The sequence below is a fragment of the Hyperolius riggenbachi genome, chromosome 2 (assembly GCF_040937935.1).
Source record: "Hyperolius riggenbachi isolate aHypRig1 chromosome 2, aHypRig1.pri, whole genome shotgun sequence".
Classification (NCBI taxonomy): Eukaryota; Metazoa; Chordata; class Amphibia; order Anura; family Hyperoliidae; genus Hyperolius; species Hyperolius riggenbachi.
The window spans coordinates 80,619,752-80,636,990 of NC_090647.1; the positions used below are offsets into that span (position 1 = coordinate 80,619,752).

Below are 17,239 nucleotides of genomic sequence, written 5' to 3' on the forward strand. Positions count from 1 at the left end.
CGTTTACAGAGCGTTCACGTGTCCTTCCTTCTTCTGTGATATGAATTAGCAACGCCTCTGTTGGCCTCTTTAAGAACTGGCACGCCTGTCCTGTGTAAATACCGATTCAAGATTGACACATTTCTGTGTGGCTGTCAGCCTATCCAGCCGCCCGTAGATCATGAGGATATGATGAGAGTGCGGAGAGAGGGCGGGCCTTCAGACTGTTCTTAATCACATGGCCGTATGCTGAAGTCACACCCTGATGAAGCGTCACACATGACGCGAAACGTCGGTGGGCGGAGCCACGCAGCTTGAACTTCCAGCCACACTTTCGCGCTAATGAGTACTTGGCGTCTCGTGCCCGGTTGATCCTCCCGCCGATGGTCTCGCTGCAGGGAGACAGCTGACTGTATTGCACCCAGTTTGGGGTAACTTGATCGCTGTGGGGAGTAGATGATAAGGACGGCTCTGCACTTGTCCAAGCGGTCTGATGAGCAGTGAGAGAAACCGTATCCTGTGTACCGGAAATGCCAAAGAAATGCCAAAGAAACGCCAGTATCTGTGATTGGTGAGACCCATCCTTTATTTCCCCTATGTGGATATATGAACTGTCATCACTCCTAGGGTATATGCCGTGTTGACCCCGACTATATGGAGACATAGTGGGGTGATTATGCCATTCCATTAACTGTGGCTATTGCCTGGAGTTCCCACTGGAGTGTGGAATATTCAAGGGGGGCCCCCATCAAATATTATATTCACAGGGCACCAGTATGCTAGCGCGGGATGTTTGGAGTATGCATGTGTGAGATAATTTTTATATATATGCTATACTGAACTGGAATATGTATTGTCTATTGCTGGTTTGATGGCTATACTAGCTTTTGCATATGCAATTTTAATTATTGAATCACGAGTGTTCTTTTTATACGTGTATATTATTGAAGATTCACCATGTCCCCTTTCCCTAAACTAATAAAATTTTGATACTTGGCACATTAAGGTGGCTGATAACCCGTAAATTTGTATGATATGTTGGGAGTTAACTGTGTTTGGGTTTTGCCCCGCCCACTATCTTCTGTGTGGGTAAGATGGCCAAGTAACTAGGGACATGTGGTTTGCCCCCCTTTTTTCCTTATATAATTGTGAGAGATCAAATTACAACATGTGATTAGACACAAACGAGGGGGAAGTAAACAAGCTTAACTCTCTAAATACATACAGGGTGCATTTCTCTATGTATTTCTTCAGTTCTGTGCAAGAGTTCAGGTCCAATTTAAAAGGAAAAAAAAGTGTGAGGAGGTCTCTTACACAATATTTGGTGCATTAACATTTTGGAATAAAAGGATTATTAATATAATTATTAAGTGGATTCATATAGCGCCAACATATTACGTAGCACTGGATTTTTAATAGCTAGTATGTAACTGGATTTCCATCTGACCACAAGTGAAAAGCAAATAGCAATCATTTCCGTGATTGGAGAGGCCTTCATTCTAACAATCAAGAAGCTGACTGTTAGCGTGGCTCTGTAGGCACTGGCTGCGGAGAGTGTTTTCTCTTTCTTTTAGATCCTTAATTAGCCAACGTCAAATAAATAAATAGTACAACACCTGAGCTTATAGGACCACTATCGTGAAAAACACAGGCTTATTAGACGTACATATCTCCTAGAGTGCACTGCACTATAAATTACCTTTCTCCTAGGTTGCAGTTGCTTACAGTATAAATCTGACTATTTTGGACTAGTCTATCTCCTCACGGGAGATTCCGAGCATCTCCTTTATTCTATTCAAAAGCACTTCCTGGAAAGGATCTATACAAAGATGTTATTCTATCTCCCAACTCATTCGACAGCTGTTCGGCAAGTGCTTTTGAAAATAAAGGAAATAAAGGAAACTCTGAGAATCCCCCATGAGGAGATGGACTAGTCCAAAACCGGTCAGGTTTTCACTGCTTACTGTGAACAACAGAACATAAAAGCAAAGTAATGTATAAATCTGCAGTGTGCCTCTTTGATTTCATGGAAGCAGACATAGGGTTACCATCCTTTGTTTACAACTGAGCTCTCCGCCCTGACAGTCAGCTGACACTGCTAAGGGATCAAATTACAGCTTGTGATTAGTCAAAGATGTGGGAGAATTAAACAGGCTATACCAGGCATGGGCAAACTTGGCCCTTCAGCTGTTGAGGAACTACAAGTCCCACAATGCATTGCAGGAGTCTGACAGCCACAGTCATGACTCAAAGGCAAATGCATTGTGGGATTTGTAGTTCCTTAACAGCTGGAGGGCCAAGTTTGCCCATGCCTGGGCTATACTGTAAGTACATACAAGGTGTGTTTCTATACGTTTTCCTTCTGTCCTGTGCAAGAGTTCCGGTCCACTTTACTGCAAAGCGGACTGAGCGTTCGCATCCAGTACACATGGGAAACGTCTAGTAACATCAGAACAAGAGCTGCTCCTCACACCTGACATCTACTTATAAGCAGCTGTAATAAGGAATGCAACAAACCTCACAGATGTCTTTCAGATGTTTGATGTAGACCCGCTCGGTGTTCATTATCTCCTGTATGACATTAGTTCGCATTTGGTCCTTGTTCTCTGGACTCTTGAGGCGAAATCTGCCAACGTCAGTATCATGTTCTTCATCATGCAGGCTGCCAGAGTTCTCCGAAACATCTTCCTGATTGACACGTAGCTGGGACAACCAAAACAAAAACCATTTACCACGGCAATTACATTCAATACACTTAGTACGTAAACTTAAAGTGAACCTGTAGCGAGTCACTGCTCTTCCTATCTGTCAGTAAGGCTGTGCAGTATACAGAGGCTGGCTGTGAACAAGCACATGAAATGGCCATTGTAACCGCTCACTAATCCCTATCACCCACCCCTTTGCCTTCTCTCACCCCGGCTTGTAACATGGACCATACCACTAGGTCCTGAGCCTTTCTTGGATGGATTGAAATATTTATTGGTTTGCATATCAATAAAGGAGCTTCATTGTTTGCTGCACAGTACTGGTGGTGCACTTTTTATCTCACACAGAGTATACGGAGGATGATTAAGATGAAATTGGGCCCAAGGCAAGGTAATTGTTTTGGTGCTCATGACAATTTTTTGCCATATTGCCCCTTTAAACCATATAATTCTATAAATCTGTTCTCTGGTGTCTAGACATATGTGTTGTTGGGAAATTGGGCTGGACACCTGCTGCTTATGTTACTTGCCAACCTCTGCTGGAGGTTTCTGAGAGCAGCACAGCCGACATCCTCCAAACCCAGGATTTAAATGTTTTCCAGATAGATCTGGCCAGCCTGCAACCCCTCAGCTGTCAAGAAATCACAGGCCTCTGCAATCATCTACTAAAAGGTCATGTAGGGACGTCAAGGTCCTCATTGGCTGATTGGCTGAAGACTGCCAGTGCTAGTAGTAGTTAGCTAGAAGAATCATCTACCTATAGATTTTTCCAATCCTTCATTCTCTGTTCTCTGACAGCTGGTTAGCTTTATTTTCCTGTGTGGGTGAGTATGGAGGCTTTGTTTATAATAAGATAATGCGGTGACATTTAGAAACAAAAATCCTTAATGACTTGACACTAAAAGGCAGCTTTACCAGTGAGGTTTGCTCTTCAGAGCTTCCATTCATCCATTTTGTGCAGCCTGGAGAGTTCAAGGAGGGAAATATTTACTATTGCCTTGTGCACGATTTACAGACTTCTGCTTGCCAACTGTGGATTCGGAATTGTCAGTGTCTGGGCCCGAAATACTTGGCCATTATCCCAATCCTGTTATAATATCAATGTAATAGTCTTTCTGGTAAAGTGAGGTGAGAAATAGGTCAAAAGAGGTGTCAGATGGACCCCTTGACTCCTACTTGGCTTTAGACACCTGCCTAGGTCGCCTTGTTGATAATCCTGTGTAAGTATACTACTGTACTAGAATTGCAGCAATGGTCCTGGTGTCCTGCTGGACTTTTTGGTTTGGAATCCCAGCCATGGCACTTATCATGACCCTGTCCACATAATTACACATTGGCCATGCTGCTCCAGGTCCCCTGGTGACATCATTGCCTGATCTCCGAACAATGGTGAGGGGGGGGGGGGGGGGGAAACATATCAGACAGCAGCTGAGTGCTGTGGGGACTTACTATGGTTCAGTAGAGGAGAAGCGGATCATTCATCAGAATCTTCCAGCCTATAACTGGGTAAAGCAGCACTTAAAAGTCACAGGATGTTCTGGAAGTGCATGTGTTGCATAGAAGGGCTTCTTATCCCCCACCACACAAGCAATTACATTTAGCATATCAGTGTTATACAGGCCCCTGTACTTCCAGAACACCCCTTGAATGTTGTGAAGAGATGTACAACTTTTTCAATCGCTGCAGGTATTCTTTAACCCAAGGCTGAGGAACCTACAGCATAATTTTCTCTCTCAATATGGGCTTGCTGCCATTCAGTAGGGTAACACTCTTCGTCACAAGATAAACAGAAACAAAGCACCTTGCATCCACACCTCATTCACACAGCTACAAGTACACCGTTCCTGACTCACCCTGACAAAGCTCGCTGGAAACCAGGCCTCCGTGTCCCGAATCCGACCCCACCACCAGTCTTTATTGGACGCCTCAAGGACTCGGATCACATCTCCTGCTTTGAAGGCCAACTCTTGATCATCCATGGTCACATGATCCCATAATGCTTCAGCATACACAGCACTGCCATCGCTGATCAGCTAGGACAAAAAACAAGGATGGATTTTATGACATGTCTATATGAATACATGTTCCCTAGACATGAGCCTCATCTAGATATAGGCACCGATGCAAATCTGAGTGGACTATTCAGGACATGCATTCAGGATGAAAACGGTCATTACATTTTTCAACCGATGAAATAGTGCATCCTAGTGGCCAAGTAGTTAGCATATATCTAAAATCGAAATCGCAAACGTCAGCGATTTTAAACATTGTGGGCGATTTTCTTTTTCCCCTACCTAAGCTCGGGTGGCCGCTGTGGTTTTTATAAAGCTCTTTTAGAAGCGCTTTAGCAGAGCGATTTTGTTTTTTTCCACTTCTTGACATCAGTCAGGAAGTGAACTCTTTGAACCAGAAAAGAATAAATACAATGTAAGCGCCTGATAAATCGCTATGCAAAGCGCTTTTGCGATTTCCCTATACCTTCCACTGAGGCAAAACGCCTCAAAATTGGTACATGCAACTCTTTGCTGAGCGGATCGGAAACGGACCACTCAGATATGAACACTCTTATAGGGAATCATTGCACAAGCGTTTTTAAGGCAATTTTCTAAATCGCAGGCGCTTGGAAAAAAAAAACGCAAAATTCCCTAGATGTGAACAAGACCTAAATGATAGGTTAATAGACTCCCCAAAAACTGTCACTACTAACTGGTAGGGACACTAGTCTATAAGCCCCTCTGAGATGGAACCAATGATGTGAGTATTGAGTGAGTATTGAGAAAAAAAAAAGTCACTGCTATATAAACGCATAACAACAATAATAATTTGGTACTTGCGTCAAAACACTTTGGGGTCAATGCATTAACGCATAATCTGCCACTAATCCCTTTTTTTAGCAATAGACCCTGAACAAGCATACAGCAGATCAGGTGTTTCTGACATTGTCAGATTTGACAAGATTAGCTGCGATTGATTGTGGACGAGCGGAGGACAATGGGAAGACAGCAAGGGACGCATCCATGCTATGGGGCTGGGGGAAGGGCTTTGTGAGAAGAGATCTCTGGTTCTCGTTAACCAGTAAACTATCCAGCCACAACTCGAAAGGACACCTGAACCAAAAAGCAGAGGTACCTAACGTATCTTGACCCAAAACTGTTGTGTACTCCTATGTCTATTGCCTGAGGAAGCGGGCCTGTGCCTACGAAACGCGTTGCAGCCTTTATTTGGAGTGTACTAGTAAAAATAGTTTTTTTCTTGAAACAGACAGTTTTCCAGTGTTTGCTTATAGGAGGTAAGCCCACCACTGTCTCCCAAGCACTTTTTAAACATTTTAGTATTGTGATTTTACCCTTTGGCGCCTCAGTTCTTTCTATATTGCAAAAGGCATATGGAGGCTGCCATACTTACTTCCTTTTAAACAATACCAGTTGCCTGGCTGCTCTGCTATTCCTCTGCCTCAAATACTTTTACCCATTGACCCTGAATAAGCATGTAGATCCCGTTTGACTCAAGTTAGACTAGATTAGCTGTATGCTTGTTCCAACACTATTGATACACGTAAGATCAGCAGGGTTGCCCAGGGTTGCCAGGTGTCCGGTTTTACACCGGACAGTCCGGTTTTTGTGCTCTGTGTCCGGTTGAAAAATGCATGCTAAACCGGACAATTAAGTTGTCCGGTTTTTAGAGCCCCCCACCCCCCCCCCGCAGCGCAGGAGGAGAACAGCGCAGCAGAGAGAGAGCTGGGAGCAGCGGTGGAGAAGGGGGGCAATCTCCCCCCCCATCCCTCACCTTAGGGTGCTCTCTCTCCCCCGCTGTCTCCTCCAATATGATGTGCAGGCTGGCGGGTGGCTGCGGGCGGAACTTACCTCTGTGTCGCTCCAGCGCCGGAAGTTCGGGTCCCGCAGCCGCTGAGAATCTCATTCATGAGCCGGACAACACTAATCAGTCTGAATAGTGTTGTCCGGCTCATGAATGATTCGGATCTTTGATCCGGATCTTTTTTGAGTCGAATCTCAGGCTCAGCGGCTGCGGGACCCGAACTTCCGGCGCCTGCGACAGAGAGGTAAGTTCCCCCCTCAGCCAGCCAGCCACCCGCCAGCCTGCACATCATATTGGAAGAGACAGCGGGGGAGAGAGAGCACCCTAAGGTGAGGGATGGGGGGGGGGGAGATTGCCCCCTTTCTCCACCGCTGCTCCCAGCTCTCTCTCTGCTGCACTGTTCTCCTCCTGTGGGGGGGGGGGGGGGCGGTGGGCACCTGGCTACCTATTCTGGGCACATATAGCCCCTGGCTAGTGGCTACCTATTCCGGGCACATATACCATTACCCCCTGGCTACCTATTCTGGGCACATATAGCCCCTGGCTACCTATTCTGGGCACATATAGCCCCTGGCTACCTATTCTGGGCACATATAGGCCCTGGCTACCTATTCTGGGCACATATAGGCCCTGGCTACCTATTCTGGGCACATATAGCCCCTGGCTACCTATTCCGGGCACATATACCCCCTGGCTACCTATTCTGGGCACATATACCCCCTGGCTACCTATTCTGGGCACATATAGCCCCTGGCTACCTATTCCGGGCACATATAGCCCCTGGCTACCTATTCCGGGCACATATAGCCCCTGGCTACCGATTCTGGGCACATATAGCCCCTGGCTACCTATTCTGGGCACATATAGCTCCTGGCTACCTATTCTGGGCACATATAGCCCCTGGCTACCTATTCTGGGCACATATAGCCCCTGGCTACCTATTCCGGGCACATATAGCTCCTGGCTACCTATTCTGGGCACATATACCCCCTGGCTACATATACTGGGACATATATACCCCTGCCTACGTATACTGGGACATTTACACCCCTGCCTACATATACTGGGACATATATACCCCCTGGCTACATATACTGGGCACATATATCCCTGGCTACATATACTGGGAACACTGGCTGTTTGTCATTATGTGCATTTAGTGGTGAAAAGCTGTCTCTTTTGTGCATTTACTGGTGAAAAGCTGTCTCTTTTGTGCATTTACTGGTGAAAAGCTGTCTCTTATTATGTGCATTTAGTGGTGAAAAGCTGTGTCTTATTATGTGCATTTACTGGTGAAAAGCTGTCTCTTGTGCATTTACTGGGGAAAAGCTGTCTCTTATTATGTGCATTTACTGGCGAAAAGGTGTGTCTTATAATGTGCATTTACTGGTGAAAAGCTGTCTCTTATGTGCATTTACTGGTGAAAAGTGGTCTCTTATGTGCATGTACTGGTGAGGACAGTTAGTGACATGGCTATGTACTCTGTAATGTGCTGCAGAAGATGTCAGTGCGATATAAATACTGCAAAAAACATTTTTTAAAAAGCCCATTGCTTAGCCCCACTCTACATAAAAGTGCGCTTCTGACTCCGCCCCTAACTCCACCCCTAACTCCACCCCCTGTCCGGTTTTCTCCATCAGCCGACCTGGCAACCCTAGGGTTGCCAAGCAACTTGTATAGTTTAAAAGGGAATAACTATGGCAGCCTCCATATCCCTTTCACTTCAGGTTCCCTTTAAAGGACAATTGTAGTGAGAGGTATGTGGAGGCTGCCATATTTATTTCCTTTTAACCACTTAAGGACCGCCCCCAGCCGAGGGGCGGCGGCAAAGTCCGGGCCCAAACGACCGCAATACGCCCATCGGCGGGGGCGGCTGCGGGAGTGGCTATGCGGCGATCGCGTCATTTGTGGCGCGATCAGCCGCCGGGGACTGGCTCCGCCCACCACTCGCTGTAACCCGCCGGCCGTTCGGAAGCGCCGGCGGGTTACTAGCTGCCCGATCGCCGCACGGAAAGTGTATAATAGGCTTTGTAATGTATACAAAGCCTATTATACTGGCTGCCTCCTGCCCTGGTGGTCCCAGTGTCCGAGGGACCACCAGGGCAGGCTGCAGCCACCCTAGTCTGCACCCAAGCACACTGATTCCCCCCCCCCTGCCCCCTGATCGCCCACAGCACCCCTCAGACCCCCCCCCCCTGCCCACCCCCCAGACCACTGTTTGCACCCAATCACCCCCCTAATCACCCATCAATCACTCCCTGTCACTATCTGTCAACGCTATTTTTTTTTTTTAGTCCCTAATCTGCCCCCTACTCCCTCCTGATCACCCCCCACCCCTCAGATTCTCCCCAGACCCCCCCCCCCCCGTGTACTGTATGCATCTATCCCCCCTGATCACCTGTCAATCACCTGTCAATCACCCCCTGTCACTGCCACCCATCAATCAGCCCCTAACCTGCCCCTTGCGGGCAATCTGATCACCCACCCACACCAATAGATCGCCCGCAGATCCGACATCAGATCACCTCCCAAATGCAGTGTTTACATCTCTTCTCTCCTCTAAACACCCACTAATTACCCATCAATCACCCATCAATCACCCCCTATCACCACCTGTCACTGTTACCCATCAGATTAGACCCTAATCTGCCCCTTGCGGGCACCCAATCACCCGCCCACACGCTCAGATTGCCCTCAGACCCCCCCCTTATCAATTCGCCAGTGCAATATTTACATCTGTTATTCCCTGTAATAACCCACTGATCACCTGTCAATCACCCATCAATCACCCCCTGTCACTGCCACCCATCAATCAGCCCCTAACCTGCCCCTTGCGGGCAATCTGATCACCCACCCACACCAATAGATCGCCCGCAGGTCCGACATCAGATCACCTCCCAAGTGCAGTGTTTACATCTCTTCTCTCCTCTAAACACCCACTAATCACCCATCAATCACCCCCTATCACCACCTGTCACTGTTACCCATCAGATTAGACCCTAATCTGCCCCTAGGGCACCCAATCACCCGCCCACACCTCAGAACGCCCTCAGACCCCAGCCCTGATCACCTCGCCAGTGCATTGCTTGCATCTATTTCCCCCCTCTAATCACACCTTGAGACACCCATCAATCACCTCCTGTCACCCCCTAGCACACCTACCCATCAGATCAGGCCCTAATTTGCCCCGTGTGGGCTCCTGATCACTCGGCCAAACCCTCAGATCCCCCTCAGACCCCCTTCCGATCACCTCCCCAGTGCATTGATTGCATCTATTTTCCCCTCTAACCGCCCCCTGAGACACCCATCAATCACCTCCTGTCACCCCCCTAGCACTCCTATCCATCAGAACAGGCCCAATACATCCTGTCATCTAAGAGGCCACCCTGCTTATGACCGGTTCCACAAAATTTGCCCCCTCATAGACCACCTGTCATCAAAATTTGCAGATGCTTATACCCCTGAACAGTCATTTTGAGGCATTTGTTTTCTAGACTACTCCTCGCGGTTTAGGGCCCCTAAAATGCCAGGGCAGTATAGGAACCCCACAAGTGACCCCATTTTAGAAAGAAGACACCCCAAGGTATTCTGTTAGGTGTATGATGAGTTCATAGAAGATTTTATTTTTTGTCAAAAGTTAGCGGAAATTGGATTTTTATTGTTTTTTTTCACAAAGTGTAATTTTTCACTAACTTGTGACAAAAAATAAAATCTTCTACGAACTCACCATACCCCTAACGGAATACCTTGGGGTGTCTTCTTTCTAAAATGGGGTCACTTGTGGGGTTCCTATACTGCCCTGGCATTTTAGGGGCCCTAAACCGTGAGAAGTAGTCTAGAAAACAAATGCCTCAAAATGACCTGTGAATAGGACGTTGGGCCCCTTAGCGCAGTTAGGGTGCAAAAAAGTGCCACACATGTGGTATCGCCGTACTCAGGAGAAGTAGTATAATGTGTTTTGGGGTGTATTTTTACACATACCCATGCTGAGTGGGAGAAATATCTCTATAAATAGACAATTGTGTGTAAAAAAAAATAAAAAATTGTCATTTACGGAGATATTTCTCCCACCCAGCATGGGTATGTGTAAAAATACACCCCAAAACACATTATACTACTTCTCCTGAGTACGGCAATACCACATGTGTGGCACTTTTTTGAAGCCTAACTGCGCTAAGGGGCCCAAAGTCCAATGAGCATCTTTAGGCTTTACAGGGGTGCTTACAATTAGGCACCCCCCAAAATGCCAGGACAGTGAACACACCCCACAAATGACCCCATTTTGGAAAGTAGACACTTCAAGGTATTCAGAGAGGAGCATAGTGAGTCCGTGGCAGACTTCATTTTTTTTTGTCGCAAGTTCGAAGAAATGGAAACTTTTTTTTTTTTTCTTTTTTGTCAGAAAGTGTCATTTTCCGCTAACTTGTGACAAAAAATAAAATCTTCTATGAACGCACCATGCCTCTCACTGAATACTTTGGGATGTCTTCTTTCCAAAATGGGGTCATTTGGGGAGTATTTGTACTTTCCTGGAATTTTAGCCCCTCATGAAACCTGACAGGTGCGCAGAAAAGTCAGAGATGCTTGAAAATGGGAAAATTCACTTTTGGCACCATAGTTTGTAAACGCTATAACTTTTACCCAATCCAATAAATATACACTGAATGTTTTTTTTTTTATCAAAGACATGTAGCAGAATAACTTTCGCGCTCAAATGTATAGGACATTTTACTTTATTTGAAAAATGTCAGCACAGAAAGTTAAAAAAAATCATTTTTTTGCCAAAATTCATGTCTTTTTTATATAATAAAAAGTAAAAATCGCAGGAGCAATCAAATAGCACCAAAAGAAAGCTGTATTAGTGACAAGAAAAGGAGGTAAAATTCATTTAGGTGGTAGGTTGTATGAGCGAGCAATAAACCGTGAAAGCTGCAGTGGTCTGAATGGAGAAAAAGGCTCTGGTCCTTAAGGGGCGAAAAGACTGTGGTCCTGAAGTGGTTAAGCAATACCAGTTGCCTGGCAATCCTGCCTAACGAGCATGCAGTAGATCAAGTGTTTCTGACATTGTCAGATCTGACGAGATTAGCTGCATGCTTTTCTCTGGTGTAGTTCAGGCACTACTGCAGCCAGATAGATCAGCAGGACTGCCAGGCAACTGGTATTGTTTAAAAGAAAATAAATATGTCTGTCTCCATATACTTCTCACTACAGTTGTACACAACAATATACGCCACAAAGTACCCACTGCGCTGCTAAATTTCCCGGAAAACAAAGCAGTCAAGAGAGATGAGAAAAGTTCACAGCAATGTTTTGCAACTCAGGAAAAATTAAATTTCACCACAGCAGGTTTTACTAGCATCCGAATGAAAGGAGAGGAACTCCGCAGTACAATGTGACCTTCCTCTGGGGAAACCACAAAGGCTTACCGTACTCGCATGCTGCTTATAACCTGGCAAGGAACCGCTAACCCCTTCCTGACCAAAATCAGCACAGTAAAATAAAAACATTACGCAAGGGAAATCATTTCAGTAAAGCAAATGAAAACATTTTGTGAAAAAGGTAGTCACACCTATAACTGATGTACTGTATATACAAGGAAAGCATTGACTTCCCTTCTAAAGGTAAAAAATGTCTATTTAAAAAGCCTAAAGCCTATCACATGCTCATATTGACCCTTTGCTGTTAAATACTTATTATACCCCCGAGGAAGTGGGTATAAGCTGCGAAACGCGTTGTAGGCCAATAAAGTCTTTCAACACATCTGCGGTTTTCATTTGGGAGGTAAGTGCACCTCACTTTTATTATTTTACTCTCACTGAGAGACTCTTGACCCAAACTAGCATTAGCAGTTATCCTTCCTAGTTCAGTCTGCTTTGGAGGAGATGGACCAATATTGATTGGCCAATCATTTACCACCTCCATGTAGAATGAGGTCCAACACTGTGAATACAATGAGCAGATTGTGTAGGTAAGCTCTCATACTACATGGTGGTAAAGTTGGCCATTCAAAGTTGGATGTGTGTACTAGGCTTAAAGGAAACCTGAGATGGGGGAAGCAAAAAGAAATCTATACATACCTCCAGCCCCCATCACGCTCTGATCCCCCACTGGATGACCCGATAGATTGCTGAAGCCGCTCTTAGCTGCGCAGCCACATGCATCCATTGCGTTACTGTGCAGGACGCTCCTGGCCATAGGAGCACATGTGGACGGACTGCGCAGACTGGAGGATTTACTGGCCCACCTAGCGGAGGATCAAGGCTGCCTAGGAAGACAGCGAGGGAGCGCTCAGCACCAAGGGGGCTGGAGGAAGCCCCAGGTATGTATACATTTTTTTCCTAAAGTGTACCTATCTTAAGTACACTTTAACGAATGGTCCTTATCTTTTCTAGCACCCCGGAAGCCCAAATGGTGCATGCTTTGTCTGGTGGCAACCAGAACTACACAGGTACAGCAGCTTTCACAGTTATTTACTTCACCAGAAGGGCTCTCCTTCTCCACCTTACCTCATTAATGGCTAGCTGCTCCCCTCCTGGCTGCAAATATCTTGGATTGGCCTGGTAAGATTCTTCATAGCTGTATTCCTCCTCACTGCCATTGTCATCAACCAGCGTGGTGGACTCTGCTCCGCTTTCTGTAGAGACTGAAGAGAGGACATAGTAACTCACAGGAACTACGGTTACAAACACAAGACAGAATACCCAGAAAGCTCAGGGTGACCTGGCACCACTAGGAAAGCATAAGGGGCTAAAAGAGACTAAAAATCCCTCTTACTAAAAAGCAATATAAAATGGTCTACTGAAAACAGAATGCATTTGTAATGATTCAGCTATAAAGAGGAACTTTAACCAAGGATTTACCTTCATCCCAATCAGCAGCTGATAACCCCTTTCCCACGAGAAATCTTTACCTTTTCATGAATAGATCATAAGTGGGGTCTGTGTGGCTGAAATTGTGGTGAAACCTCTCCCACAGTGTGATGTCATGACCATGGTCCTGACAGTTTGCCGTCTGTGAACATTGTGGCTATGTGGGAAACGGCAGTTTTTTCCAACTGCCAAGCAAGCAGCATCTCCCTCTGTGCATATAACTCTTAATAACATTTCGTACAGATCACCTGACAGAACTAAAGATGTCACCATTTCAGAATGTAAATCAGGTAGAGGAAAGAATTTACACTGGGTAAACACTGACTAAATAAACTCAAATATGCAAATCATCTGCTTATAGTCCTGAAAGTAAAATGTATAAGCTATAGGCTCACTGAACACCAGTGAGTCTGGATGTGTGTCAGGCTTTCAGGGGCATAGACTATTTGCATATTCAAAAGTGGAGCATCATGGGAAACCACAGTTGCGTCCTTAAAGCTGGATTATCGCAAATACCTTCTGCTTTAAGAAGAAAAATTTGCAGACAAAAGACAATGGCCTCAATTCACTAAGATCATGCTGGAGATAAGACAAGAGAAAAAAAACTTACCTCCACACAGTAAGAGAGTTACGGTATCTTATCTCTTCATTCCTTAATTTACCTCCTCTGTATTAATTTACCTCCTCTGTAATTATTTTCACACACAGTTAATAAACAGCCTGTCTTTAACTGTGGAGTTATTTTAAGGATTGAAGGGTTAACTTAAAAACCGAAGAGGTAACTTTAGGTTTGCCTGAGGTAAAATGTTTCCTGAATAAGACATGCCTCATCACCATGGTAACAACTCTAGAAATGTTACTAAAGACAGGAGATAAGCTTAGTGAATTGAGGCCATTGTTGCAAAACTTATCAACAGTCTAGCAATCTTTTCACAGACAAGCATGCTTGAGGTTTCTGTGCTTTACTATGGAGGAGAAGCAGGAAGCTTTACACTATACGGAAATAAAACAGTGAAGGTGGCTATACATCTGTCGATTTTGCGGCTAGTCAACCATCTGATTCGATCATTATCCTCATAGAATCGGATGAAAATCAGTCGCAACAAGCATGCCCGATCAACGATTCAATCAATTTCAGGCTGAATGTATCGATTGGACATGCTGCAGAATCTCAGTAGTTGATCAGGTGCGCAGCAGTCAGGTGCGCAGCAGTCCTGGTGCACGATGATATGATGACCAACAAATACAACAGACCTCCCGTTGATCAGAGAAATCCCTGTCTCTTGGTCAAATCTGCCCATAAAATTCAAGGCTTGAAGAGAAGCACAATTTGTGCTTAAGGCTGGGTTGTAAAAATTGCCAACTATTCAAAATGAAATGGTAATCTTTAACCCTTTAGAAGCCAATTTAGAGGCTTGCAAGTGTTCCAGGCCAATTTATTTTAGCACATTTTTTTTATTTCTTATTTGTTACATTTCCCTGCTACTAATTAAGTGCTGCTGTAATGTGCATTCATGGCCACTAGTCACTATGGGGCAATGTGAGACGATAAGAGGACTTCTGCTTTCGGTTTCTATAGTCTTTGCTAGCAGAGAGACATCAGAGCATTCCAAGAATTTACAGCACAACGGAGGTCAAAAGCAGTGCACTTATCTCAAACGAGATCATTCCTTTGAAGCTGCTAATGGGTCAAAAGATGTACACGGAAGCAGCCATATTTATTTCCTTTTATTTTCCTGGCAGTCCTGCTGATCTCTTTGGCTGCAAGGGTGTCTGAATTAGTGCTGTCCTTCCGAGTAGGTCAGAGTACATAGCTGCTCAGAATCGAAATGTAAATGATACAGCTAAGACTGCGGGTGGGGGAGGCGGGGACAGATAACTTATCCATGCTTCCTATGCGCTCCATCTGCGTCACACGTCACTCCCGCGCTTCCTCCTTCTGGCTCGAAGTAGGAAGCATTGGAGTGTCATGGAAAGCGACTTGTGATGCGAATGGAGTGCATAGGAGGCATGGATAAGTTATCCCCCCATTGCCCACGGTCACAGCTGTATCATTTACATTTCGATGCCTAGCAGCTACGTACTCGTAGCTACTCAGAAGAGCATCCCTGGTCTGAATGACACTCCTGAAACAAGCACGGGGCTAATTCTGCCAGACTCCCGTCAGAAACACCTAATCTGCATGCTTGTTTAGGGCCTATGGCTAAAAGTATTAGAGGCGGAGGTTTAGCAGGACAGCCAGGCAACTGGTATTGTTTAAAAAGAAATAAATATGGCCGCCTATATATCCCTCTCAATTCAGGTTCCCTTTAAAAAACCTCAGTTTACGAAAATATTTACACAACTAAAAAGGTTTATTACATCCTCTGTAATAAAACCCTACTGTCTGTGTCCCTGTGAGTGTCGCATCTGCCCTCTGCGCATGTGCAGGGACGCAGAGACAGTGAGGGGGCGTGAAGGGCTGGCGTGCGCAATGAAGACCTAGCCTGTTTTTAAACGGGCTTAGGTCCACTAGTCTTTAATGAAAGTGAAACTTGAATCAGTTATCACATCTGTACAGTGGAGGCTTCCTCTATCCACAGTGATTAGCGAAACAGCTATGTACAATTCTCCTGGCCGAGTGTTCTAGTTTTACCCCTGGCTGTCATCTGCAATTGCCTCTTCATGCTCCCCACCCATCGCCTCCTCTGCAATGAATAAGCGATTCCAAAGTATTTCAGCACTTAATAGCCCTAATCCAACCTTTAGGTGGCGCACACTAAGCGGTAACCCAGACCGATAATAATGAAAAAGCACACTCATTCATGTAGATTCACAGCTCAGTCAGTGCCTTTAGTTTCCAGTGGCAGTGCCCTGAGGGCTGTGGGTGTGTCCTGACATATCCTGTAACTGCTGCCTTTCTGTAAAGCGTTTAATGTGACCACAAGCTCACGCTGTTATTCTAAGCTGTACAGATAGCTGCGAACATGGGAAGTTCAAAGTACTTACAAAAAATGATACTCCGGTAACAGGACATTTAAAAGAAATGAATCATTATTAAAACCTGGAGTCATAGTCGGTGGTTTCTTAAACTGAGAAGTCGGACAAAATTGGAATTGGGTGATTTGTGTACCGACTCAACAGCCATGGAAAATACACCTTATGTGCAGGACTGTACCGAGCTCAGGTTCTGGGTAGGACCGCCTCTCTCCTGGTACATTTATATGTGGTATGAGGGGACTGGGTGTCAGGTGTTGGCTACACGTATGCCAATCATTCTGCACAATAGAAAATAAAGGATGAACACGCGCAATTTCCAGGAGACTGCCACTGGCTGTTTGACGTTTAATCGCACATACAGTGCAAAATAATAATGCGAACTGAGGTGAACCACCCATTGACTTACACTGGGTGCGCATTGCTGTGCGTTGATTCGCATACTGTGGTAAAACACACACACACACACACACACACACACACACACACACACAGAGACACACACACACAGAGACACACACACACAGAGACACACACACACAGAGACACACACACACAGAGACACACACACACACACAGAGACACACACACACACAGAGACACACACACACACAGAGACACACACACACACAGAGACACACACACACACAGAGACACACACACACACAGAGACACACACACACACACACATTTACCAAAGTGTAAACCCTGCTAACCAAAGAAAAAGGGGAAGGACGCAGAAATGATTTTAGATGAGGTTTCCCAAGAGGGTGGAAAAACACACACACAGTTTATTAATAATAATATAGCAGGTCTTCAGGGTGGCTAGGCAGTGAGAAATCACACATTCTTTAACCGAATACGGACCGACGCAGTTTAAATCTATGTCGGGCG

At 45.5% G+C, this 17,239-nt stretch overlaps 1 protein-coding gene across 5 annotated transcripts in view; it reads right to left on the minus strand.

Annotated features, from left to right (window-relative positions):
• Positions 1-17,239, minus strand: part of SPATA13 (spermatogenesis associated 13) — a 110,220-nt gene that overhangs the window by 25,722 nt on the left and 67,259 nt on the right. For all 5 annotated transcript variants that reach the window (XM_068266964.1, XM_068266962.1, XM_068266963.1 and 2 more), the window contains 3 exons: positions 13,007-13,143; positions 4,538-4,717; positions 2,497-2,682 (listed from right to left, as the gene is read on the minus strand). In XM_068266964.1, the coding sequence (XP_068123065.1) occupies positions 2,497-2,682; positions 4,538-4,717; positions 13,007-13,143 (503 nt within the window). The remainder of the gene's footprint in view (positions 1-2,496; positions 2,683-4,537; positions 4,718-13,006; positions 13,144-17,239) is intronic.